Source organism: Gastrolobium bilobum, unplaced genomic scaffold (genome assembly GCF_033153095.1).
Source record: "Gastrolobium bilobum isolate Gb01-03AN ecotype WA unplaced genomic scaffold, APGP_CSIRO_Gbil_v1 utg2810, whole genome shotgun sequence".
In the NCBI taxonomy this organism is placed as follows: domain Eukaryota; kingdom Viridiplantae; phylum Streptophyta; class Magnoliopsida; order Fabales; family Fabaceae; genus Gastrolobium; species Gastrolobium bilobum.
In genome coordinates this window covers 1,604,217-1,631,834 of record NW_026895666.1, presented here as the reverse complement: position 1 = coordinate 1,631,834, position 27,618 = coordinate 1,604,217, and the positions used below count along the sequence as shown (strand labels likewise).

Here is a 27,618-nt window from a genome sequence, read left to right as displayed (position 1 = left end):
GCAATTATTTTAATTTACATAATATGGATTGATTTGTTGGATCTGATGAAATATATGTTATTTAGTTTGAACATTTTGATTTAAATGCAGATTATGATAAGTTGTTGTTGTGATTCATGGTTTTGTTTGAACGTTGAAATTGTGATTTTTGTTTTAACAACAGAATTTGAGTATTTTGTGAAGTTAATTCATGTTCTGCTTGGATGTTAAAAATTAACAGGCTAACGGGCCAGATCAGACTTTTTGTTTTATAAATGGGTCAGGTCAGGCTAACAATTAGACTCGTACTTTGCTATCGGGCTAGGTTAAATTGAAATTTTTTGGCACATGTTAGAGCTTTTCGAGATAAAGCTCGCCTCAACCTAGCTCACTTTCACCCTAACTCGTGAAGCTTGATTTGTGTTAGAGAGATAAAAAATCATTAATGTAGTCTGACCTCTTGAAGTTTTGGGTTAAATTGATTCTTTACATGTCAGAGTTGGAGTGACCAAGTAGTCTCGAGTTCCATCTTTACCTTCCCCACTTTGTGGTAGAATTAAGTAAGTACAAGGTGAGTTCGATCCTCATCACCCCCGTTTTGTGAGAGAATTAAATAAGCACAAGATAAATAAAAAATAAATTCTGCTCTTTTATAAGAAAGAATGTATTAGAAAAATATAAAATCATTAATATAATTTCACCCCTAATGCAGATGAATTGATTGTTTATAATTTGGACCAAATCCATCCTTGATGCCCAATACTTCAAAGATTCCAAGAAATCAAAAAACAAAAGATAATAATAAAATATTTTATTAAAAATGAAATTGAAAATTATTATCCCAATAGTTTCGTGCAATGTTATTAAAACCGGCCCGGTTATTGACCCGGTCGAGGTATCGGGTCACTGGGTCGCTGGTTCAACCAGTAGGTCACTGGTTCAACCGCATGACCCGGTAATTATATGTAATTTTATAATTTATATTGAAAAATTATAAACATACTCAAATATCTAAAAAAATGATAAAAACTTCAAATATTTTAATACAAAAAATGATAAATCACATATTATTATCAAATAAAAAATCAAACAAAAATATAATGATCGTGATACGGGACTTTAGGTTCAAAAAATGACATCTCTAATTATAAATTAATTCAAAATTTTATGCATAGTACATAATTGAGATAATATTAGTGTTGTAGGTACATAACTTATGTAAGTCAATAAGTAAAAAAATATTCAAACATGGCTATTATGATTTTTTTTGAAAAAAACAAAAAATTGAAATTTTTTTTTTGAACCGGGCCGGGTCACCGGTTAACCCGACCGAGTCACCAATTTTTTATGAAAACCGGCCGGGTCGCACCGGGTCGCACCGGTTCTAATGCATGACCGGTCTGTTGCTTCAATCGGACCGGTTATATGACCGGTTTATCGGTTCCCAAGTCGACCTGGCCAAAGTTTCGTGGATCCTTGTCACTTTTGGGTTTGCCTTGGTAAGCTCAGAACAGAGAAACACGGGCATGATAAGTGTGCAGAGGTTAAAAGAAATGTAAGGAAAAACAAGAAAAATTCATGAAAATAGGATCTGAGCAATAGTCGAGACCTGCTTTAGCTTTATCCATTAACCTAAGTTGACCACTCCTTTATACCTAATGTTCTTGTTTATAGGATTTAGAGGAACAACCGACCCCAATAGGAAGAAAAAAATTCTCCTTCATTTTCCACACGCCAACGACCACTTCCCAAACTTGAACTCCTCGTCCAACCCAATTACGAATTAGTGCAAGAACCTAGACATTGATTATTAAAATCTAGGGAAAAGTTCACCAATGCCTCTGTAGTTTCCTCAAGAATCATTTATGTCCTGTGATTTTTTTTATCACATATGTCCCTATGGTTTGCAAAAGGGTATGTTTTTTATCACATATGTTCCTGTGGTTTTTTATATTTTACAAAGCACAGGGACATATGTGATACAAAAAAAATCACAGGGACATAAATAATTCTGAAGTAAATCACATGGATATTGGTGAACTTTTCTCTAAAATCTATTACATATAATTAATATGAATGAATTTTTTGTGTTAGTCGGCCTTTTAGATCCATCCGTGTTTATGCAATTATGCAGTTTTTGTTGAGTGAGAAGTAATTAAATAAAAATAAAAAGTTCAAATACTGAAAAGAAATTATGTCATATATTACCAGCTTCAAAATATATTTTAAATGTTGAACTTCAGTGTTATCCGGTATATTTTTATTCCTTACATAAACTGATAAAAGTATCTAAATACACAAAAAATTTCATATTAAACATGCTTCTCCTCATTTAGGTACTTTTTAGAATTAAGTAGAGATAACAAGAGGTGAACTCAATATAAGGTATTTCAAATTTTTAAGAAAATGAACATGCAAAAAACCCCCGTATATGACTTGTCACATTTGATATGGGTTCTTTGATCCTAAGAATCCAAAATTCACTCACACCCACTTTGATCCAACTCTAGCCAAAGATCATAAAAATGAATGTGTCTTAAGAAAATGTTTACAGAAATCCAGTTCCTATCTCGAGAATCAATTATCTAAAAGTTAAAAATTGTCAGATGAAAACATAATTTTATTGTAACCTAAGGAACAGGGCACCTTAGGCGTTGGGACCAAAATATCTATATTCTGATGGGGACACAACCAACATTTTTCGTGCTTTCATCTAGCTCTCGTAATCGGGTGTAACGGTCCCCGGTACGTACGTATGCGCACGGTCCCATCGGCCATCGTGGATGGTTATTTTATCAAATAAGCAGTTGGCCCAGCTGCCCTTCAGGCAGCTAGAGTTTAATGCCGATGATGTTCATTGCAATTTGCAAGGATAATGCCAAGTTACCATTAATGAGAATATGAGATGTCGAACGTGTAGCCATGAGTTTTGAACATTTTGAGTCATATTTTCTCCGCTTGATTACCTATATATCCAGCGAACAACAAAGAACAACCGTGGATGCATTCCATCCACATATACGGATATACCTCCCCACTTACTTTATAAAGCCTCGGAATAATATCCTCTTTTTTTGTGACCAATGAAATTGCTGCTAACTTGATCCCTGTGGCCTAAGAAGTCCAAATATAACAGCAGAGCTAGCCTGAAAGTCACGTTTTCACATTGTCGGTTATTAAGCAGTATTAGAGAGGTAGTATTTCACAGGGCACACAAAAAATAATTAAGAGGGAGAAGGAGGAAATTAAACGACAAGATGGGGATAGTGGAGGAAGCTCACAACGTGAGAGTATTGGGATCGGGTGATAAGTATATAGTTTTGGCTCACGGATTTGGCACGGATCAGTCTGTGTGGAAACACTTTGTACCTCATCTCATCGACGATTTTCGTGTCATTATCTTCGATAACATGGGTGCGGGTACCACTAACCCTGATTATTTCGATTTTGAGCGCTACTCGAGCTTAGAAGGCTATGCGTATGATTTGCTTGCCATTTTGGAAGAGCTACGCATTGATTCCTGCATCTTTGTTGGTCACTCTGTTTCAGCAATGATCGGTGCTGTTGCTTCTATTACTCGCCCCGATCTCTTCGCCAAGCTCATCATGGTTTCTGCTTCCCCCAGGTAATTAATTAATATAAATTGCAGTTTCTCAATTACTATAATGACTTTGACTTTTATTAATAATAAATAAATATTGGCTCAATTATTATTCTGAAAAGCAAACAATTGACTTGCAACATCTCTTTGGGAAAAAAGGTATTTGAACGACGTGAATTACTATGGAGGATTTGAGCAGGAAGATCTGAACCAATTATTCAATGCTATGGCAGCCAATTACAAAGCATGGTGCTTAGGGTTTGCTCCGTTGGCTGTGGGCGGGGACATGGAGTCGGTGGCTGTGCAGGAATTTAGTCGAACCTTGTTCAATATGAGGCCAGACATAGCGCTACTCGTGTCACGGACCATTTTTCAAAGCGATATGAGGCAGATTTTGAGCCTCGTCACTGTCCCGTGTCATATCTTACAAGCTAAGAAAGATATGGCGGTTCCGGTGGTGGTCTCAGAGTACCTCCACCAGCATCTCGGGGGTAAGTCCATCGTGGATGTCATTGCAACAGATGGTCATTTACCGCAATTAAGCTCGCCGGATATTGTTATTCCGGTGCTGCTCAAACACATTCGTCTTGATATTGAGGCGAGAACGTAATCAGTGACGTGATTCCATTATTGTTGGCTTAAAAAAACACAGAATCGCCCTCTCTTTTTATTTGTTATGTAAAAGAACAAGGGCAATGGGTGGAATTGGTTGCCTTCAACTGTTTATTTCTTCTCTTATTCTTCGCTCCCACGATAATTTATTCCTTTCTTATTGTTAGCTTTGCCGGGGATTCTAACTAGGCCAAGAAAGGAATCGAAATTGGTACCTTTGTTGTTTGATTAATTTAGGTTTATTATTATTTTGATCAATTTTACTTCTATATATGGCAACTGTCATTAACTATGATTTTTTTTTTTTTGATGCGCTAAACTATGGTTATTATCTTTCTATCCGACTAACTATTAAATTCAAATCTTACTAAAAATTCAAAAACTGTTCATAATTTATTATTCTATAACGTTACATGCTGTCACGCTACGATTATAGCGTATTTAATTTGATTCATTCTCATGAAGCATATATCAAGTGCTTCCTCTATCACAGAATAATTTTAAGAAAACAAAAAGCAATTTAGCAAGATTTTTTGAACTAGAACCATAGAGAAAACTAAGGTTTATATGGGTGTATACAACGTTGAAAATTAATATAAATTAACAGATCATATTTTATTAACTTTTAAGTCCAGGATTATATGTATATAAAAAAAAATCCAGGATTATAATTTAACTCAATCAACCCAACGAAGAATCTATTCTAAAATTCTATCCATTTTCTCTTACATTCTCATTTTTTCTTTGGATGTCTCTTTTGTGAATTTGTTTTGCACTCGATTTTTTATTTTATTTTTTGGGTGTTGATATTCTTGGTTTTATGAGAAATTTGAGTGAGAGTGGAAGAAACGAGTAAATAATGTTTATAGGTCTTACTTTTTTTTTTCATCCCCAACCGAAAAATCTTGTCACTCTTTCATGAAATTTGATTTTGTTTAACCCCTCTAGAATATGAATAATAATTTCTATTTATACTTTGTTCTCTTAAGGTTGTATGAAGAAACTAGCAATATGCTCGCTAAAAGAACTAAGAGGAGTATGGTGATATAAATTCATAAAGCAACAAAGACATAAATCAAGGTACGAGTTTATTATGAAGAGTTTGCATGTAGAGATACAAGAATAACATAAAGAAGATGCATTGAATTTGAGAAAATGTATCAAGAAAAAAATCCCCAAAAATTCGAAGGATGAACGTAAGGTTACGAGGAAGGAATAATATTTATATGGACTAGTGCAGTATCCGTACGATGCACGGAGGAAAAAAATTAAATTTTTTATCGGCATCTTTCGTTGATTAATCGTTAAAAGAAAAAAGTATTTTATGAAAATAAAAAAATAATTATATACTCTATAATTGATTAAATAGTTTATGCAAATAATATTTATATCTATACTAATAAACAATTCATTGAAAATATTCATTTTCTTGAATAATAAAAGATTATGTATTCTTTATTTAAAATCTTGATTAAATATCATTAAATTTGGACAAACTCTAATTTTTTTTAATTATTTTAATGGAATACCATATGATTTTTTTATATCTTTTAAAATTTTAATTGAATATCAATAATTTATTTATCCAAAATCAATTTTTTTTAGAATCTTACTCGAATATACCACCTAAATCAATTTGAGGAATTTGGAAATCACAATCCATTTTGTCACTCTTCTCCTAGCTTTAAGCTGATTGCACCTTCGGTGTGCGTGCATGCCACGCATTACGCGCCTCATCGGTCATTCCAATTCCAGTTCAGGCACCCTTGCTTCCTACTAAAGATTCGAGCTCTTAACCAATGCTTTCTCTACTTTACCCTTGCGCCCTTCAGCCCCAAATTTCTTTTTGATCCCACCCCGTAGAAAGCAGGCCAAAGAGTAACAACACACATACACATCCTCACCGATCTGCCCACCTCGCTTCTCTTCTTCACCCATGGCTGCTGCTACCTCCCAGCGAGCCGAGCTAGCCAGGCTCTGCATCTCCAAGGACTGGTCCAAGGCCATTCGAATCCTCGACTCGCTTGTGTCTCAGTCTGGCGCAATTCAAGACATGTGGTGAGCATACACACTTCTCTGTACCTCTATTCCTCCACAATTCCAATTTTTTTTATTTTTTTTGGTTATTATTATGATTAATTTTCTCTCGGGAATGCTAATTTGATGTGCAATTTTATTCTGGTGCTTTCTTTCAGCAACAGAGCCTTCTGTTACAGCCAATTGGAGTTGCACAAGCACGTAATTAAGGATTGCGACAGAGCGCTTCAGCTTGACCCCATGCTTCTTCAAGCTTACATTCTCAAAGGTCTCTTTGCCTATCAAATTCGTTCGACAGTTTCTGGTTCTTTTTAACTGCTTTTGTATAATAATCTATGCAGTATCAGAGGAAAAGCAATTTAAGCTCTCATAAGAATAACAGAGGTGGTTGATGAGCTAGGTCATGTATGAAACTCATAAAAGCGATTTATTCTGTCATCTAGGTCATGCGCTTTCTGCTTTGGGAAGGAAAGAAGATGCACTATTAGTATGGGAGCAAGGGTATGAAAATGCTCAGCATCAGTCTGCAGATTTGAAGCAGTTGTTAGAACTTGAAGAGCTTTTGATCACAGCAAAACAAGGCAACAATGTATTGCATGAAACCAATGGATTGCCTATGCCACAATCTGAATCAGATTCTCAGAGTAATAGGAACTCGACTGAATCTTGTGAGAATCAAGATAGGTTGAGTGCTCAAGCTGAATTATGTGGCAATACAAGTGTTAAATCTGAGGTCTTGCTGAAGTCTACTGATAAATTTGACTCAATAAATGAATTAAATGGTGAAGATGGAGAGTCTAGTAAATGCGATGGCCAAGTGAACGGAGGCCCTGATGTTATTGATAAATTGAGTTATAATTCTGAATCATGTAATGACTCAAGTGACACTTCAGAATCGTGTGATAAAGTATTTACCAATAGTAGCGAGTCTAGTGAATCAATAGAGGTCGCTGAGATTATTAGAAAGCCAAGTAGTAAGTTTATTTTTTCCCATGAAAAAAATGGTGAATCAAGGAAAAATAAGAAGTTCAGTGCTGCTCGGATTTCAAAGACAAAGTCTATAAGTGTAGATTTTCGGCTCTCACGGGGAATAGCAGAGGTTTGTTTTCAAAACTCCTGTATTGCTGTATTTACGTGTTTAATAGGACATATGATATTGTAGTTGTTTCGCAGGTTAATGAAGGTAAATATGCTCATGCCATATCCATTTTCGACCAGGTGCAATGTTGTCCTCCCTAGTTATACTTACGGTGTCTTCCTTTAATTTACTTATTATCTTATCCTCCTTTTCTCTTTTAATAAATGTCAAACTGTGGCCTTGTCTCCATCGTATATGCAGATACTGAAAGAGGACCCTGCATATCCTGAGGCTTTGATAGGAAGAGGGACATCATATGCGTTCAAGAGAGAACTTGATGCTGCTATAGCTGATTTTACAAAGGTATTTGAACAAACACTATCTGAAAGGGACAGAAAGATATAGATATTTCCTCTATTTGTAAGTAGCTATTATGTTATTTATCTTAGGCTATCCAATTTAATCCATCGGCTGGTGAGGCATGGAAGAGGAGAGGTCAGGCCCGGGCAGCCTTGGGGGAGTTTGTTGAGGTGAGGGTGGCTTACTCTATCTTAGGATCTATCTAACATTTTGTTTGAAGTTTTATGTTAATATCATTTCTGATTGATTTTTTTTTGTTTTGTCTTAATAATTGGCTATTTGTTAAACAAGGCTTTATCTTAAGTGAGGTCCATTGATACACAAAATACACCAATTCTATTACAGAAAATGAAAATCACAGGGAAATTTGGTTTTTATTTATGTGTGAATTTACTTCTTTTAAGTGAAGTTTGGTATGGGTTAGGCTTTACCACGTAATGCTTTTTAGTTGAATTCCTAAAAAGTGAACAGTTTATGTTTTTGGTGCTAAACTAAACTAATGCGGTTGTTAAGAGTTATGTGGTCTTTTGATGTGATAGATTCATCTTATTCCAATATGTAACTCTGGCCTTTGTGATCTTATCATATGTTCCAATTCAAAAGAAGATTGAAATATGAAAAGATTGAAATGCTTGTTGCTTCTTGTGATTACTCACTTGAGTCACTTCTGATTGTATATGATTTTCTTGGACAAATAACAACCCATAAATGTGACTATGACAACTGTTTTCTATATCAGGCTATTGAAGACTTGACTAAGGCATTAGAGTTTGAATCCAACTCGGCAGATATTTTACACGAGAGAGGTATCTTGTCTGACACCGAGTCTTCGTTTTGTAATTTGGATTACTTATTATGCTGGACTAATTAATTATGCCTCCTTTCTCTTTTTTTATTTACTATGATGGGCTGATGCATGTATCTTGTGGTAGCTCCTAGAAGTCTAGACAGAGGGATTTGATTAGTTTTATGTGTACTGAATTTATAGTCTTTATTATTAATATTATCCTGTATTTTGTTTGAGATCTCATTGTTAATTTCAAGTTTAGGGAATTTGATTCTTGTGGTGATAACGTTGAGCTAATGATTTCTTTGTAGATAGTAGCTACTTATATATGTTCAATGTATGTTTTCATAAAATTCAATGCAGGAATTGTCAATTTCAAGTTTAAAGAGTTTGATGCTGCAGTTGAAGACCTTTCAGCTTGTGTGCAGCTAGACAGTGATAATAAGTCGGCTTACACATATTTGGTGGGTCCTAAGTCTTAACATTTGAGTCCTTATTTGTTATGAACCCTTGATGTTGGTTTTCTGTTCTTTTAGATGAAAATGTGTTTTCATTGTTTCGCTGAGCAAACATCATCTTTAACAGGGTTTAGCATTATCCTCAATCGGTGAATATAAGAAAGCTGAGGAAGTACATTTAAAATCACTTCAACTTGATAGAAATTTCCTTGAAGCATGGGCGCACCTGACTCAGGTATCTATCGACCTTACTTGTACTGATAGAGTGTTGGCGCGTTGCAGAAATGAATGTAACATTTAGATGTTGTTAACTTAGCAAGAAGCTTGATTCTGAAAATCCTGGATTATCTGTATGGGTATTATTTTTTGATTTGAAATTGAAATGTGATCAGTTGTATGCTTGTATGCTCTGTGGTCTCTAATCATATCTTTCTTCACTACATTCATCAGTGCCATTTCTGCCTGTATTATAATTCACGAATTAAATTTGAGTTGAAGTTTCCCTTTCATGCCAGCTTAGTAGCTTAGTTCTCATCTACATTTTTGTTTTAGTTACTTAGTGCCTGTCTGGTAAGACTTATTTTTAACTTTTCTTTTCTTTATAAGCAGAATTTTAGCCAAACATGTTTTTACAAAAACTCTTATTATGAAAAGAGTTTTTTGTTATAATGACTAAAAAAAAGCAAAAGCTAAAAGCTCCTCTTTAGCTCCCAAAAGGAGCTTTTTTTAAGATATATACTAGCTTTTTAAAGTTCTCATATTTATTTTTCAGTTTCACCCTTATTCTAAATTTGTATTTACCAATTTTACTCTTTACCCTAATAATCCATCCTAATAACAAATTATTTGATCTTCCCTTCTTCAAAACCCTCGGAACAACTTTATATAATCACTAAACAACTTTTAGCTTTATTGTTTAAGCTTTTTTTCTTAACTTTAGTTTAAAAGTAGCATTTAGCTTAAAAAAATATGTGCCAAACATGCTCTTAGAGGCTTAATTCCAATGTTACAAAAACCGGGTTGACCTGGCCAGGTCGACCTGGAAATTGGTGAACCGGTCATATAAAGCGGTCTGATTTTCATAATGGACTGACCATGTAATGGAATCGGTGCGACTCGGCCGGTTTTTGTAAAAACCGATGACCCGGCCCGGTTCATAAAAAAGAGAGTTTATTCTCATCAATTGATTCTTTTCTTTTTTTCACTCTCACACACAAATGGTTTGTTTTCTTTTGAAATATTTGAGTGATATGTTGCTTATTGAGTTACATAGGTTATGTACCTGCAACACTAATTATTATCTTGATTATGTAATATGCAACGAATTTTGATTTGATTTATAATTAGAGATGTCGTCTACTGAACTTGAAGCACAAGTATCACAAGTATTATATGTTTGATTGATCTTTTGTTGGACAATGATGTGTAATTTATTGTTTTAATATTAAAATATTTGGAATTGGTATCATTTTTTTACTTACCGGGTCATGCAGTTGAACGAGTGACCCAATACCTCGACCGGGTTAATAACGGGGTTGAGTTTAATAACATTGCTTAATTCTATTGTTTTAAAAACCAGACCAGTCATTGAATCGGTGAACACACTGGTTCATGCTTTACTCGTCTGACCTTGGTTGAATCATGGTTGAACTAATGACAATTAAATATTTTATTTATATTATATAGTACATTAAGTGATAAACTAACACAAAGTCATAAGAAGTTGAGTTAGGTAAAATTTTAAATTAGAATAAATGGACCATATTATATGTCTTGCAAGATAAAAATCAAGAACAAAAGGCTAAATAATAGAAATTCATATGTGCATCTTTATTTGTCTCAAAAAGTGTTTTTGAATGAATAAAAATATATAAAAAATAAAAACATTATTTATAGTTTTTATTATCAGTTATTGGCTTAAAACTCTTCTTTATGATGATTTTTGTTACTATCCTTGTTCTAAATGAGTGGTGTTGGCAGCTCATCAAGATCTATCAGTCTTTGGCTTATAGATATTAAGTATGCTATGGAACACCTTTTTTTCCTTTTTATTTTCAGTTATACGCTTAGAGGCTAGAGCTACTATGTTAGATGATTTTGGTTGCTAGTTTTATTCTGAATGTGAGGTTTTTGCCAGTTCTATCAAGACTTATCTAATCCAACAAAAGCTCAGGAATGTCTAAATCAGGTGCTGCAAATTGATGGGAGGTAATTGTCGTGAATGAAACAGTATTACACTATCATTTTTTTAGCTGATTCATCACACTTGATGTACTTTGTGCCCGTTAGCTCTTTATCTGAGGCTGATTGCTTTTGAGTTTTGATGTTAGGTTTGCAAGAGCTTATCATTTGCGTGGCCTTTTATTCCATGCAATGGGAGAGCATAGGTATTAATTCAATCATAACTGCTGACTAATTGGATATTTATTTGACGTTACTGTTTCTTGTTGCATGCTTTCAATAGTCTTGATGATTGGGTCCATGAATACAAGTAACGAAAACATTGAGATATAGTGGCATTGAATTATAATGGTGATAGGGTTTACCCGCTATCGAAGAGAAGAAAGTAGAAGAAGGTGAGAAAGAAGAGGAATCAGAGATGAGAGAAAGAAAACTGAACAGTTCTGTTATTATTTTGATAATCGACATCTGTACACAAAGGGTCCTTTTAATACCACACGTCTCACTTATTCTATTACACGTCACACTTGACTATGTCTCAAAACTATGTGTCATATTACATCTATTACACTTTCCTTTATCTACAATGCATCTCTAAATCTCAGTGGCTTTCTCCTTTCTCTAATAGCTCTTCTTTCAGCTATGCTTGGTTCCCTACACATATTTGTATCTTCAATGTTCCTCTCCTCTGTTTCTGCTGCTCTTGTACTGTCATAGTCATCATTAGTTGTGGCCATCGTATCAATACTTCCACCATTGAAAACAACCTTGTCCTCAAGGTTGAAGGTAGGAAACTGTTGTTGGAACTCTTCCACACTCTCCCAGGTAGCTTGCTCACTAGGCATTCCCTCCCACTGGATTAAAATTTCAGCAGTGCCATCATTTTTCTGTCAGGTATCCAGAATTTGGTTGGGTTGCATGACTGGTAAACCACCCGTAAATATTTCGGGTAAAGGAAATGGACGGGTATTTTGGTCTCCTTGAAAGGGTTTGAGGAGTGACACATGGAAGGTATGATGGATAGGTAATGTAAGTTTGTAAGCAACCTTCCCAACTTTTTTTTCAATGGGAAATGGTCCAAAGTATCTGTAGTTCAGCTTGTTCGAAAGACGGCCAGCAAGTGATTGTTCTCTATATGGATGGAGACGTACTCAAACTAAGGTACCTGGCTGGTAATGAACATCTCTCCTATGGCTGTCTGCTTGTTGTTTCATCATTTGCTGAGCCCTTTGTAAATTGCTTTTCAACTGCTGCAGTAATGTCTGTCTATCAGTCAGTAAGGAGTCCACTGCTGGTGTTGTAGCAGTAGTAGGGATATAATCCAAAACTCCAGGAGGTTCACGGCCGTAGACAACTTTGAATGGTGACATGTTGGTTGATGAATGAGAGGCATTATTGTAGCATAGTTCTGCCCATGGCAGCAGCTTGGACCAGGTTTTAGGAGAATCCGATACAAAGCATTTTTAAAATTGTTCCAGTACTCGATTGACTACTTCCGATTGACCATCCGATTGTGGATGATATGCAGTAGATCTTCTCAAACTAGTTCCACTCAACTCAAACAATTCTGTCCAGAATTTGCTGAGGAATATAGGGTCTCTATCTAAAAAGAGAGACTTTGAAATGCCATGGAGTTTACAAACCATATCTGTAAAAAGATTGGCCACCTTGACAGCATTGAATTTTTTTGGTAAGGATCCAAAGTGTGCCATCTTGGAGAGCCTATCCACAACTACCAAGATTGCTGTATGTCCATGGGAGTTAGAAAGTCCAATGATGAAATCCATAGAGAGGTCTTCCCATACTCTTTCGGGTATCAGAATGGGTTGGAGGAGACCTGCAGGCTTTTGTGTGGGAATCTTGGCTTGTTGACACACAAGGCAAGAGTGAATAAATTTCTTAACATCCTTTTGCATGCCATTCCAGAAAAAGCTGGTAGAGACCCGAGCCACTGTCTTCTGAATGCCTAAATGACCTCCAGTTAGTGTGGAGTGACATTCCTGCAGAATTTTATGAATCAAGGGTGAATGAGGATCAAGAAGTAACTTTCCTTTTTTTAATAATAACCCATCTCTGATCTCTAAACCATGGTCTACAGTTTGAGAATTGGATAACAATTGCTGCTGTTGCTTGAAAAATTCAGAATGTAAATTCTCTTCTCTTAACTCATCTAAAAGGACAAATTGGTGTATGGAGAGTGCCATAAAGCTCATGATTTCAGGCTGTCTGGAGAGGGCATCAGCTGCTCTATTTTCCTTGCCTGGTTTGTACACTATGGAGTATTGGAATCCCAAGAGCTTAGTGAGATAATACTGCTGCTCTGGAGTCTGAATTACTTGGTCCAATAGAGCTTTTAAACTTTTCTGATCTGTCCTAATAAGAAACCTCCTTCCCAACAAATACTGGCGCCATTTCTTCACTGCCTCTGTGATGGCATATAGTTCCCTGACATATGCTGCTGCCCTCTGCATTTTCAAAGACAACTTCTTGCTAAAATAAGCAAGTGGATGGTCATTTTGAAGAAGGACAGCACCCACACCCAGGTCAGATGCATCAGTCTCAATAATGAAGTCTTGATTGAAATTTGGCAAGGCCAACACTGGAGCAGAAACCATGGCTGCCTTGAGAGCTTCAAATGCTGTTTGAGCAGTTGTGGACCAGAGAAATGCATCATGTTTAAGCAAATCTGTTAAAGGGGCTGCAATGTTTGCATATCCTTGAACAAATTTCCTGTAATAGCCTGTGAGGCCAAGTATTCCTCGGAGTTGTTTGACATTTCTGGGTACTGGCCATTCTAGGATGGCTTTACTATTCTGATCCATGCTCATACCCTTGTCAGATACAATATGACCCAAATATTCAACCTCCCTTTGAGCAAAAGAACATTTGCTCTTTTTGATAAAGAATTGGTGAGTTTGCAAAGTAACTAAGACCTGTTGTAAATGCTGTATATGCAGATCCATAGAGGCACTATACACAAGTATCAACATCAACATCAACATCAACAACATCTTTATCCCAAATTAATTGGGGTCGGTGGTAGATGAACCCACATGAAAGATACAAAACGGTTGAAAAAAAGTAAAAAAGCAAAAAATAAATAAATAAATAAAAATAAACAAATAAAATAAAAAATAAAAAATAAAATAAAATAAAATAAAAATATATGTATATATAAATAAATAAAAGTAAAAAAGAAAGGGACAAGAAGAAGTGGGGGAAATGAAGGGGAAAAGGACTAAAAAGGGATCATCTGGAACATAGGAATAACAGCAGGTCTAACCTTCCACCATACTTATAGCTTTTCTCCATTCCGTTCTAAGACATACTGTCCGCCAATCTATATCGCACTCCATTAAATCTTGTTTTACTACTTTCCCCCAAGTAAGCTTCGGCCTACCTCTGCCTCTTTTTGTGTTTAGCTCTTGGTAACAAACTTCTGTTCTTACAGGAGCATCCATGGGTCTTCTCATCACGTGCCCAAACCACCTCAATCTATGTTCTCTCATCTTCTCGGCTACCGGTACTACTCCGACCTTTCGTCGAATATCTTCATTTCTTATCTTATCCATCCTTGTGTAACCACACATCCACCTTAACATCCTCATCTCTGCTACTCCCATCTTATGCTCATGTTGCCTGTGTGCTGGCCAGCATTCCGCTCCATATAGCATTGCCGGTCTTACTGCCGTTTTATAGAATTTTCCTTTTAACTTCAGGGGGATTTTGCGGTCACACAAAAATGCAGATGCACTGCGCCATTTCATCCACCCTGCTCTGATTCTGTGATTTACATCCTCATCAATCTCTCCACCGTTTTGTAAAATGGAGCCCAAATATTTAAAAGCATCTTTTTTGGGTACCTCTTGACCATTTAAATGCACAGGTTCTTGATCCTCATCTCGTACTAGAGAAAACTCACACTTCATATACTCAGTCTTGCTTCGACTTAATGTGAATCCTCTGGATTCCAATGTGCTTCTCCACAATTCAAGTTTTCTATTAACACCCTCCTTGCTCTCATCAATAAGCACAATATCGTCTGCAAAAAGCATACACCATGGCACTTCCTCTTGAATATCTTTTGTTAGTTCATCCATAACTAAGGCAAAGAGGTAAGGACATAGAGCCGACCCTTGGTGTACACCTACCGTGATAGGAAAATAACTTGATGATCCGTTACAAGCTTTTACACATGTAGTAGCCCCATCATACATATCCTTGATTGCCTTTACATACTTTAATGGAACCTTTTTCTTCTCCAGGACCCACCATAAAACTTTCCTTGGAACCCTATCGTATGCTTTCTCAAGGTCTATGAACACCATATGCAAGTCCTTCTTCTTTTCTCGGTATCTTTCCATTAGTTATCGCATCAAGAAAATGGCTTCCATGGTACATCTTCCTGGCATAAATCCAAATTGATTTACAGAAACCTTGGTATCTCTCCTCAAGCGATGTTCAATAACCCTCTCCCACAACTTCATAGAATGGCTCATTAGCTTAATGCCTCTATAGTTTGAACAATTCTGTATATCTCCCTTGTTTTTGTAGATAGGCACAATCATACTTTTCCTCCATACATCAGGCATCTTATTCGTCTGGAGAATCTTATTAAAAAGATTGGTCAACCATTTTATTGCCACATCCCCCAGGCCTCTCCACACTTCAATAGGGACACCATCAGGCCCCAAGGCTTTATTAGTCTTCATCCTCTTTAAAGCCTCCTTAACTTCATGTGTATTAATTCTGCGTACAAATCTTCTATTCATATCATCATACGCGTCCTCTAAGTCCACCTCGCTTGTATCTCCATCCCCATTAAACAGCTTGTTGAAGTATTTCAACCATCTTTCATTTACATCTTCATCTCTCACCAGAAGTTTTTGATTTTCATCCTTGATGCATCTAACTTGGGTGAGGTCTTTACTTTTCTTATTCCTTATCTTTGCAAGTTTATAAATACCTCTTTCACCATCCTTGCTCCCAAGATTTTTATACAACTCGTCGAAAACCTTGCCTCTAGCTTCTCGCATTGCTTTCTTTGTATTTTTTCTCGCCAATCTAAACTTTTGCAGGTTCTCTTCATTGGGACTTTTATGCAAAGATCTAAAGCACTCCTTCTTATCTTTAATTGCCTCTTGCACCTCTCCATTCCACCACCATGTTTCCTTTGTATGAAATCTATTTCCTTTGCTTTCTCCCAACACCCTCCTTCCCAAATTTTGAATACACTTAGCCATCTCATTCCATATTGCATTTACTCCTCCATCAAACTCCCAAGGTCCTTCGTGCAACATTCTATCATTGAACTCTCTCTCTTTTCCCTCCTTAAGCTTCCACCACCTTATCCTTGGATTCTGAGCCCTCTTCTTCATTGTACGAACTTTGTTGAACCGAACATCCAAGACTACCAGCTTATGTTGCGTAGCGACACACTCTCCAGGGTAGACCTTACATTCGACACAAGAAGTTCTATCTTCTCTTCTAGCCAGAAAGAAATCAATCTGACTACGATTATGGCCACTATGATAAGTGATTAGGTGTGACTCCTTTTTTTGAAAAAAGGTGTTCACTAACATCAAATCGTAGGCTAGTGCAACATTCAAGATATCTTCTCCAGTCTCGTTTCTCGTCCCATAGCCAAAACCTCCATGGATTCTATCAAAACCTCCATTGCTTTTACCAACATGACCATTTAGATCTCCTCCTACGAAAATCTTCTCCTCTCGAGGTATTCCCCTCAAAACCTCCTCCAAGTCTTCCCAAAATTGACTTTTATCAGTTGGTTGCAATCCAATTTGGGGTGCATACACCCTGAGGATGTTCAGGATTAAGTCACCCACAACAAGCTTAACCAGAATAATCCTGTCGCCTTTCCTTTTGACTTCCACAACTTTATCTCTGAAACTTTTATCAATCATAATTCCAACACCATTTCGACTCTTGTTCGTACCTGTGTACCATAACTTGAAACCAGTTCCATCCACTTCCTTGGCCTTTTCTCCAGCCCACTTAGTTTCTTGCAAACAAACAATATTCACTTTCCTTCTAGCAAAAACATCTGCCAACTCCCTCAATTTACCCGTTAAGGTTCCTATGTTCCAGCTTCCCAATCTCATCCTTAACCCCTGGGCTGTGCTTGCCAACCACGCTCGCCCATCTGCGTGTTGGGACCCTGGCATACTTCTCACCAAATCTGGGTGAAGACCTGGCGCCTTGCCTTGGGGAAAGGACCCTAGCCCACTTTTCACTACACCCCGGGCCCGATGCAGAGCCTTGCCTTGTGGCAAGGACCCTAGCCCATTTTTCGCTACACCCGGGGCCCGATGCAACGCGTCGCTATGAAGGGTACGCCCCAACGAAAAATCATATAGGTTCATCACATAAAAATATAGCTGTTTTTTACGGCCGGTTCGCAACACCTGACGCCAACCCTCCTCCTTTATCCTGGCTTGGGACAGGCCATGCACTATACACAAGTATGTCATAAAAAAAAACAGCAACAAACTTGCGCAAATAAGGCTGAAGGATGTGGTTCATGGTGGCTTGAAATGTAGAAGGGGCATTGGTTAGCCCAAAAGGCATAACCAAGAACTCATAATGGCCTTGGTGAGTCCTAAAGGCTGTTTTATGGGTGTCATCTGGTTTAAGGAGGATTTGGTGATAGCCAGCTCTCAAATCTAATTTAGAAAAAATTTGGGAGCCTCCCAACTCATCCATTAACTCATCAACAGTTGGAATGGGAAATCTGTCTTTGATAGTAATGCTATTAAGTGTCCTATAGTCAATACAAAATCTCCATGTGCCATCTTTTTTTTTAACTAAAAGCACAGGAGATGAAAAGGGACTACTACTATGTTTAATAAATCCCGAATCAAGCATTTGGGCAATTTGTTTTTCAATTTCACTTTTTTGAAAGTGTGGGTATCTATATGGCCTAACATTTACAGGTAGGGTGTTGGGTTCAAGATGAATTTCATGGTCTATATGTCTGTGTGGGGGTAAGTCTGTATGTTCATGGAATAGTGCATCAAATGCTACTAAAAGTGTTTGTACCTGTGGTATGGGAGCCTCTATGGGAGAATCAGAAACAGTGTCCAGCATCTCCAATTGAAACAAGGAAGCCACTTGCCCTGTCTGGTGTATTTTTCGAAACTGATTGAGAGAAATGGGGCCTGTATGAGACTCTCCTTTAAGCTTGATAATTTCTTTGTTCCACTTGAACTCCATAGTAAGCTTAGTATAATCCAATGTGACTGGTCCAAGGACTTGCAGCCATTGAACACCAAGGACCATATCAGCTCCCTGGATTGGTAAGATGTAGAAATCCACCAAAAAAATGTGTTGTTGTATTTGTACAGGTACTGCTGAACAGAAGCCTTGACACTGGAATGTTTGACCATTTCCCACCATTACTTCGAATTGCTTTTCATGAGTAACAGATAAAGACAGTGTCGAAACCAGTTTGGGTTGGATGAAATTATGTGTGCTTCCTCCATCCACCAACAATGAGAATTCAGATTTACCATTATGGCTTGTGAATCTCAAAGTTTGAGGAACAATCACACTTGCTAACGCATGGAAACTGATTTGAGGAGGGTGTGTAGCATGCTCATTCATATCACTTCCTGGTAAGGAATTGGAAGAATCAGCTACGGAATTAATTTCCTCTATTTCCTCTTCATCTGGCACAATCAGTATATGGACAAAGGCCTTGCATTTATGACCAAAAAAATACTTGTCTCCACAATGGAAACATAAGTTTTTTTCTCTGCGTTCACGGATTTGGCTTTGTGTTAGCCGCTTAGTATTGGGTTGGGGTGTATTGGTATTAGCAACTGGGTAATTAGACTTGGTGGTGTTTATGTGCTGTGGTGTTTTGGAAGGGTACGGGGGTGTGGGTAACAAAGGAGGGTAAGAAGAGTGTAATTTTGGTGGGTTAGTTTTCAAGAGTAACTTGGATTCTTGAATTTTTGCTATGGACATGGCACGGGTTAAGGACGTTGGTCGAAAAGACGAAACATCATGGATTATGTCAGATTTCAGTCCCGAAATGAAGCAACTGATGAGAAAAGATTCAGATAATCCATCTACCTTATTGGAAAGTGTCTCAAATTGCTCCTGATATTCCATCACTGTGCCGGTTTGCACCAATTTCGTCAGTTTGCCCTGATAATCCTCCATCTCCGAAGGCCCAAATCTGGTTTGTAAAGCTTTACAAAACCCAGTCCAAGAAACAACTACCGTGTTCTTGTTCACCCACTGAAACCAGGCTAATGCCTTTCCCTCAAAATAAAATGTTGCGATCTTCAATCTTTGATCTTCAGCCATATCATAGAAATCGAAAAATTGATTGATTTTGTAGATCCAACCTTGTGGGTCACGTAATCCATCGTAACGTGACACCTTGAGTCGTAGGTTCTTGGCCGCGGCATGATCTCGTGAACAAGCAGAATGAGAACTGGCAGTACCGTGCGTGGTTTGATGCTCCCTGTAACTATCAAAAATCACATCCAATTTGCACGTGAGTTCTTGAAAACGCTTGTTCATCTGCTCCTTCAAAACATCCACTTCGGCTTGTGTGTTCTCCAAACGATCATCCATGGAACGAGTGTGTTTTCCGGTGCCATAGTTCGGTGATGAAAGCACCAATTGATAGGGTTTACCCGCTATCGAAGAGAAGAAAGTAGAAGAAGGTGAGAAAGAAGAGGAATCAGAGATGAGAGAAAGAAAACTGAACAGTTCTGTTATTATTTTGATAATCGACATCTGTACACAAAGGGTCCTTTTAATACCACATGTCTCACTTATTCTATTACACGTCACACTTGACTATGTCTCAAAACTATGTGTCATATTACATCTATTACACTTTCCTTTATCTACAATGCATCTCTAAATCTCAGTGGCTTTCTCCTTTCTCTAATAGCTCTTCTTTCAGCTATGCTTGGTTCCCTACACATATTTGTATCTTCAATGTTCCTCTCCTCTGTTTCTGCTGCTCTTGTACTGTCATAGTCATCATTAGTTGTGGCCATCGTATCAAATGGTTTGTTGATAGCTTTGAATTTATAATAGCAACAACACATTCAAGTAAATTGCTTTAACATATTTCATACCGAGGATCAGTGTTGAAATGTTTTGGTTTGGAACTTTATGTTCTACTACTAGATTTTATTTCTGACTTAAATCGGGTTTGACTGTAACAGGAAGGCTATCAGGGATTTGACAATGGGGTTGAGCATTGATGGTGCCAACATTGAGTGTTTATATTTACGAGCTTCATGCTACCATGCTGTTGGACAATACAGAGAGGCGGTATGGTTTTGATTTTAGTTTTTGGGGGAAATGCTGGTTCACATTTGTCCGTCTAAAACTTTATTTAATGGTCACAGGTCAAGGATTACGATGCTGCACTGGATTTGGAATTGGACTCTATGGATAAGTTTGTGCTCCAGTGCCTTGCCTTTTATCAGGTTTGTTATACTGTGAAATAGTATATTTATACCACACCTGATTTTTTTTTTCCTTGATAGTATTCTATTTATCAAGAACAACATGAGTACATTTCCTTTACCGTGAAATAATCTACTGACGAAGTGGAGAGCATGGGGTAGTAAATTTTCAAGGGCAGCATTAGATTAGAGCAAGAGAGATTATAGCCTTCCAATATAAAATTGAGAGCTTGCTGATGTGAACATGCAAAATTCTGTTGGCATTTTACAATATGGTTTTGTTCTCTTCTGCTCTTGTTCTTCATATTGCTTAGTTTAATAATCATGTATCTCTTGACTGAGAAACACTTGCAGGATTTGCCTTCCTCTGATTATACTATATTGACTACTTATGTACAACCTTTTAGGCAATATGAAAATATACTGATGGACTTGTATGTATTGGTGTAATGACAGTTAACATGGTCCTTTTTAGTTTTATGCATTAGGAAATTATTTCTATGATGTGCTTCAAACTCTTTTCTTCTTTTGCAGAAAGAGATTGCTCTTTACACAGCCTCAAAGTTTAACAGTGAGTTTTGCTGGTTTGATATTGACGGGGATATTGATCCACTTTTTAAGGTATAAGTTATTCCACCCTTCTTTGGTATCTAATGTGAACTGAACAATTAGAAATCATGGTAGCATTGCCATGCTGTCTGAATTTCAGAAATTCATAGCTCTTGCTTGTTTGCATTGTAACTAAGTTGCTTTGGGGGTTCCAGAAGCTTAAGAAACTTTTGTTTTTGAAACTTCTATGTTGGAGCTGTGTTTTGTAATGCCTGGATTCGCATCTCTGTGATGTTTTTATGTGTCCTAATTATATTCAGGAGTACTGGTGCAAGAGATTGCATCCAAAGAATGTATGTGAGAAGGTTTACAGGCAACCTCCTTTGCGTGAGTCTTTAAGGAAGGGAAAGCTTAGAAAGCAAGAGTTAGCTCTTACAAAGCAGAAGGCTTCTCTTATACAGGCTGCAGACTCCATTGGCAAGAAAATCCAGTATGATTGTCCTGGTTTCCTACCTAATAGACGTCAGGTAAAGTTATTTTATATGTTAATTGTTAAGAGAGAGAGAGAGAGAAAAGTGTTATATATGTTGTTAAGAGTGTTAGTGTTAATAGTGTAGAAGTCCCACATTGAGTGTGTCTCTTTGTATTCTTCAATTGGTTTGCTATATAATAGCACCAATGTTGTGTAGTTTAATACAACAAGGATTACTATCATTTCCTCTTGTATCTATGATATTTAACATGGTATCTAGAGCCTAACAAGAGGAATCTTAATCCGTTTAACTTAGTTCTATTTTCCATAATTTCAATATGGTTATAGAGAGATATCACCCTCCTTGAGGGATTCCCGTTGATATTTCTTTTTCGGGTTTTTCTTAGTATGCTCTATGACTGCAGCTTAGACTGATCTGTCACATCAGAAAAGAATGATCCTTGGGAAGTTGTTGGGTTGACCACCGTTGTCGTTGACCGACCACCGTTGACCGCGTCGTCCACCGTTGACAGCCGTCTCCGGCGACTTTTCCGATGACTTTCCGGCGACTTTTTCGGCGATCCACCACCGTCTCCGATGACTTTTCCGACGACCCACCGCCGTCTCCGGCGACTTTTCCGATTCTGCGAAGCTTTGTTTTTCTTTAATCTTCTTTCTTCCCAAGATGGAGTATTTATACTATTCATCATCCATCTTGAGGGGGAGCACTGTCCAAGTTGCTGATGTTGTCTCCGCTGATGTTAATTCTGACACCGAAGTTCCTCTTGAGAGGGAGCACTGTCCATGTTGCTGATGGTCATTCCAGCACAATTGTCTTTGCCGATGATAATTCCGGCACTGTTTAAAAGTTCCTCTTGAGGGGGAGCACTGTCCATGTTGCTGATGGTCATTCCAGAACAATTGTCTTTGCCGATGATAATTCCGGCACAGTTTAGAAGTTCCTCTTGAGGGGGAGCACTGTCCATGTTGCTGATGGTCATTCCAGCACAATTGGCTTTGCCGATGATAATTCCGGCACTGTTTAGAAGTTCCTCTTGATGGGGAGCACCGTCCATGTTGCTGATGGTCATTCCAGCACAATTGTCTTTGCCGATGATCATTCCGGCATCTTTCATGTTGATGTTCATTTCGACGCCATTTTTAGCACGTTGTTGATTTTTGGTTTCTCATTTAGGAGATTTATTTTGATGTTATGTTACTTGGTCTTTCTTGTAATAAGCTTGTAGCATAGTCAAGGGGAAACCACGGCTGCTCACCAACTGTTAAATGAAATGTCTGAGAGGGATCTTGATGCTGATGTCCTAGTCAGCTCAGTTGTCTTGCCGATGATGATTCTGGCACCATCCATGCTCTGATGTCCATTCCAGCACTGTCTCTTTATCAGCTCTTCAGACTGATGGTCATTCCAGTTGATTTGTTGTACTTGGTCATTTCATTTCGTTGATGTAGCATTGTTGTTTTTGGTTCCTAATGGGAGTATTATTTATGTATCAAACTTGTAGCATATGATCTATATGCTACAGCTCGAGGGGGAGTGTTAAGAGTGTTAGTGTTAATAGTGTAGAAGTCCCACATTGAGTGTGTCTCTTTGTATTCTTCAATTGGTTTGCTATATAATAGCACCAATGTTGTGTAGTTTAATACAACAAGGATTACTATCATTTCCTCTTGTATCTATGATATTTAACATATGTAATATAAAATATAAAACCCTTTATTTGCCTTCACCTAAAAGCTTAAGCTTTTTGGGAGAGTTCGTTGCTTGACAGAGAGGCATATGCTGAAATGCACGGGTCAAATTACAGCAGAGTCAATTATATAGATTAAGATTAAAAGTAATAAATCCAAAGATCATAGGTATCATGATTATGGTTAGCCTACACAATGATGTAGACACTGTTTACATACTTTCCAACATTAATATCTCTATATTTGTGGCTTATTAATCATTTTGTTTTCCTTTGGTTTCTGTTAGAATATATTAAATATGATTAGATATGATTAGTCTATAATTATGCTGATTAGTCTGTAATTATGCTGATTGTATTAGGTCTGGGCCTTTCCCATTAGAGTCTCTATATATTGTAACTCTCTGAATTAGATCAATATACAACATATTATTTTATATTCAAGTTGGTATCATAGCTCTTTCGCTCTGGGGACCCTCGCTTCCGCTTAGATATCTTGTTTTCGCTTTAAAACCTAAGCCCACTGCTTAGGAGTCATCTTTTCTTTGCCGTGCGTCCTTCCGGCAAGACATCAAGGACTGTAAGTCCCTTCCGAGCAATTTCCGAACGCATCAGCACCTCCGACGGTCACCGGAACCACCGTCAGCCACTGTTCAGGCCGCCAGAGCACTTTTCCAGTGAGTTTTCAACTAGGTCAGAATGCGATCAGCATCCTCTCTTCCCAGCGACCACCTCTGTGGAAGTCCGGCCACCATCGGAGTTGCAACGCGCCTTCACGCGCCGTTCCTGTCCTCTGCGCGTGGGCTTCACGCGCCACCTTCTGCCGGCGCGTGAGCCCTTTTCCGGCGGCTTTTTCCGACCGGTCTTGGACAGAGAAGCTTGCCTTCTCCTTCTCTTTCCAGATCTGTGCTTGATTTGTTGTGGGTCTCACTTTAGGCGAGTGGTTCTCCTTGATTGGATATCGTTTGCCTTCGTTTACGGCTTTTATATTTTCTTTAAATGGCAGCAGCTTCTTTTGATCCCTCAGAGGATTCAGCAGTATCTATTGGTTCTCCTTGGGACACTTCTCTTGTTGCTAATATAGCTCAGTCAGACAATGCATCATTTGATTCAGGGTCTCTCTTACCTGCGGACTATGCTGCACTCCAAACTCTTCTCAGGAAGGCTTCTCCTCAGTCTCAGCCATATACTGGTAATCCCGTTGCTTGTGTTTCTCATTCTACATCACTTGGCACTTGGATATTTGACTCAGGTGCTACCGATCATCTTTGTGGTAATAAGGAACTCTTTACATCTCTTACTTTTTCTGATCATTTACCTTCTTTTACCCTTGCGGATGGAACCAAAGCCCCAGTTCGTGGCATTGGACAAGCTCGTCCGACCTCTACCTTGGCCTTGACATCTGTTTATTACATTCCTGGCATTCCTTATAACTTAATTTCTATTAGTAAGTTGATTCACTCCCTCACTTGCACCATTACTTTCTCTAACCATTCTGTTTCTGTGCAGGATCCGGATACAGGGAAAATTATTGGGGTGGGTCGTGAGTCACGGGGGCTTTACTATCTGGATGTGCCTCGTCCTTCAGTGGCCTGCTCTCTCACAGAATCTCCACAACTTATTCACAGTCGCCTTGGCCATCCAAGTCTTTGAAAGTTGCAGAAAATGGTTCCTCTTTTATCCGGTCTTCAGTCTTTAGATTGTGTGTCATGTCAACAAGGGAAGCATACACGCTCCTCTTTTGCCAGTCGAGTCAATAAACGAGTTGATGCCCTTTTCTCTCTTGTTCATTCAGATATCTGGGGTCCAAGTCGTACCTTGTCTGTTTTAGGTTTTCGGTATTTCGTTACCTTTATTGATGATTTTTCCCGTTGCACTTGGATCTATTTAATGAAAAATCGTTCCGAGTTATTTTCCATTTATAAGAAGTTTTCTACTGAGATTCATACTCAATTTGGTGTTTCTATTCGTATTCTACGTAGTGATAATGCTAAGGAATATGTTTCTATTGATTTTCCTAATTTCTTGGCCACACAAGGTACTTTACATCAAACTACTTGTCCTCACACTCCACAACAAAATGGGGTGGCTGAACGTAAAAACAGACATCTCATTGAAACTGCCCGTACCCTTCTTATTCATATGCAGGTTCCCCTTCACTTCTGGGCAGATGCTGTACTCATCTCTTGTTTTCTCATCAATCGCATGCCTTCTTCTGTGCTCAACAATGACATTCCTCATAATCTGTTGCTTCCAGATGTTCCTCTTTATCCTCTAACTCCACATGTCTTTTGTAACGCCTGGCAACCTGCAAGAATCAACGACTATCTCCACACACTAACACGAGACTTTTCAGCGTGCTTTGTCCTCACTCGCACACTTCCCGGGAAAACTTCCCAGGAGGTCACCCATCCCTGAATTGCTCCAAGTCAAGCACGCTTAACTGTGGAGTTCTTCCGATCAGGGCTACCGAAAAGTAGATGCATCTTGTTAGTATAGGTAGTACCAATTAATTCTTATAAGCCATTCCCAGCTGTACCGTCCCATACCAGCACAGTCTCTGGAATCCCTCTCTTTCGGGTGTTGATTCGATTCATTCATGTACCCCCGTCCCTAGAAGCCTGCCAGGAGCCGCTCCTTGTCCGTGCCTTTGCGCACCGGCGATCACTCCCCGCCCTCGTCAGCGCCCGGGATGTTACATCTTTGGTTGTACTTGTTTTGTTCATGATCTCACTCCTGGTAAGGATAAGTTAACATCCAAAGCCTTTCAGTGTATCTTTCTTGGTTATTCTCGTCTTCAAAAAGGTTATCGTTGTTATTCTCCCGATCTTAAGCGTTACTTAGTTTCCGCTGATGTCACTTTTCTTGATCAACAACCCTTTAATTCTATCTCATCTCAGTTGTCACAGGTTGATCATGTTCTTCCTGTCCTTTTTCTTGACTTGTCTTTACCAGCTGCAGGTACTTCTATTCCAGATAAGCAACCTATTGCTTCAATACCTGCGGACCGTCCACTTCTCACTTATCAGCGTCGTAAAACTGTGCCTCCTGTCGACTCGACCCTTGCTGACTCATTGCCCCCCGCAGTTGATTCTTCCCTTCCGGATCCTTCACCAGAGGCTCTTCCTATTGCTCAAAGAAAAGGTACACGTACTACTCGTAACCCTTATCCTCTTTATACCTTTTTGAGCTATGACCGTCTTTCTTCACCTCATTTCACCTTTGTTTCTAGTCTTTCTTCTATTTCTATTCCTAAGATCACAGGTGAAGCACTTTCCCATCCAGGGTGGCGCCAAGCGATGCTTGATGAAATGACTGCACTTCATTCCAATGACACTTGGGACCTTGTTTCTGCTCCTCCAGAGAAGTCTATAGTTGGTTGTCGCTGGGTGTTTACTGTAAAAGTTGGACCTGATGGTCATGTTGATCGACTCAAGGCACGCCTAGTTGCCAAGGGTTTTACTCAAATCTTTGGCCTTGATTATGGCGATACATTCTCTCCGGTTGCTAAAATGGCATCAGTCCGCCTATTTCTTGCTCTTGCTGCTGTTCGTCACTGGCCACTCCTTCAACTTGACATCAAAAATGCTTTTCTTCATGGTGATTTACAAGAAGAAGTTTACATGGAGCAACCACCTGGTTTTGTTGCTCAGGGGGAGTTTGGAAAAGTGTGTCATCTTCGAAAATCCTTATATGGTCTCAAGCAGTCTCCTCGAGCATGGTTCAGTCGCTTCAGTTCTGCTGTTCAGGCGTTTGGCTTAATCCGCAGTAAAGTTGATCATTCTGTATTTTATAGGATTACATCTCCTGACAAGTGCATCTATTTGTTAGTCTATGTTGATGACATCATTCTCACCGGAAGTGATCAAGACGGAATTCGTCAGTTAAAACAGCATTTATTCAGTACATTTCAAACAAAGGACCTTGGGAAGCTGCGTTACTTCTTGGGAATTGAGGTGGCGCAATCTAGACAGGGCATTTCTATTTGTCAAAGGAAGTATGCCTTGGATATCCTAGAAGAAACTGGTATGTTGGGGAGTAAACCAGTTGACACACCCATGGATCCTAATGTCAAGTTATTGCCCGGACAGGGGGAGCCGTTATCTGATCCTGGACGTTATCGGAGACTAATTGGGAAGCTCAATTATCTTACTGTGACTAGGCCAGATATTTCTTTCGCTGTTAGTACGGCTAGTCAGTTCCTTGATTCCCCTTGTGATTCACATTGAGATGCTGCTGTGAGGATCCTCCGATACATCAAAGGAGCACCAGGAAAAGGTTTGTTGCATACAGATCAGGGAAATACAGAAATTTGTGGTTATTCAGATGCTGATTGG

The 27,618-nt window shown here is 38.4% G+C and overlaps 2 protein-coding genes across 3 annotated transcripts in view; both read left to right on the top strand.

Annotated features, from left to right (window-relative positions):
• Positions 1–3,140: 3,140 nt before the first annotated feature.
• LOC133288067 (probable esterase KAI2) lies at positions 3,141–4,445 on the top strand. The gene is made up of 2 exons (XM_061485769.1): positions 3,141–3,604; positions 3,740–4,445. Exons 1-2 carry the CDS (start codon positions 3,237–3,239, stop codon positions 4,188–4,190), a joined length of 819 nt encoding a protein of 272 aa, XP_061341753.1. The 5' UTR covers positions 3,141–3,236; the 3' UTR covers positions 4,191–4,445.
• A 1,488-nt stretch (positions 4,446–5,933) lies between these two features.
• LOC133287287 (suppressor of RPS4-RLD 1) overlaps positions 5,934–27,618 on the top strand; it is a 32,586-nt gene continuing 10,901 nt past the window's right edge. For both annotated transcript variants that reach the window (XM_061484867.1, XM_061484861.1), the window contains exons 1-15: positions 5,934–6,250; positions 6,388–6,497; positions 6,673–7,328; positions 7,403–7,447; positions 7,569–7,670; positions 7,757–7,837; positions 8,407–8,473; positions 8,818–8,918; positions 9,040–9,147; positions 11,050–11,120; positions 11,243–11,299; positions 20,306–20,414; positions 20,492–20,572; positions 21,086–21,172; positions 21,421–21,627. In XM_061484867.1, the coding sequence (XP_061340851.1) occupies positions 6,129–6,250; positions 6,388–6,497; positions 6,673–7,328; positions 7,403–7,447; positions 7,569–7,670; positions 7,757–7,837; positions 8,407–8,473; positions 8,818–8,918; positions 9,040–9,147; positions 11,050–11,120; positions 11,243–11,299; positions 20,306–20,414; positions 20,492–20,572; positions 21,086–21,172; positions 21,421–21,627 (2,004 nt within the window). In that variant the 5' untranslated portion in view covers positions 5,934–6,128. The remainder of the gene's footprint in view (positions 6,251–6,387; positions 6,498–6,672; positions 7,329–7,402; positions 7,448–7,568; positions 7,671–7,756; positions 7,838–8,406; positions 8,474–8,817; positions 8,919–9,039; positions 9,148–11,049; positions 11,121–11,242; positions 11,300–20,305; positions 20,415–20,491; positions 20,573–21,085; positions 21,173–21,420; positions 21,628–27,618) is intronic.

Excerpts from the sequence above, each read along its gene's own strand:
- LOC133288067 (XM_061485769.1), top strand. The coding sequence starts at position 3,237 with ATGGGGATAGTGGAGGAAGCTCACAACGTGAGAGTATTGGGATCGGGT. Across the intron at positions 3,605-3,739 it reads ATGGTTTCTGCTTCCCCCAG|GTATTTGAACGACGTGAATT; the intron begins GTAATTAATTAA and ends TTGGGAAAAAAG.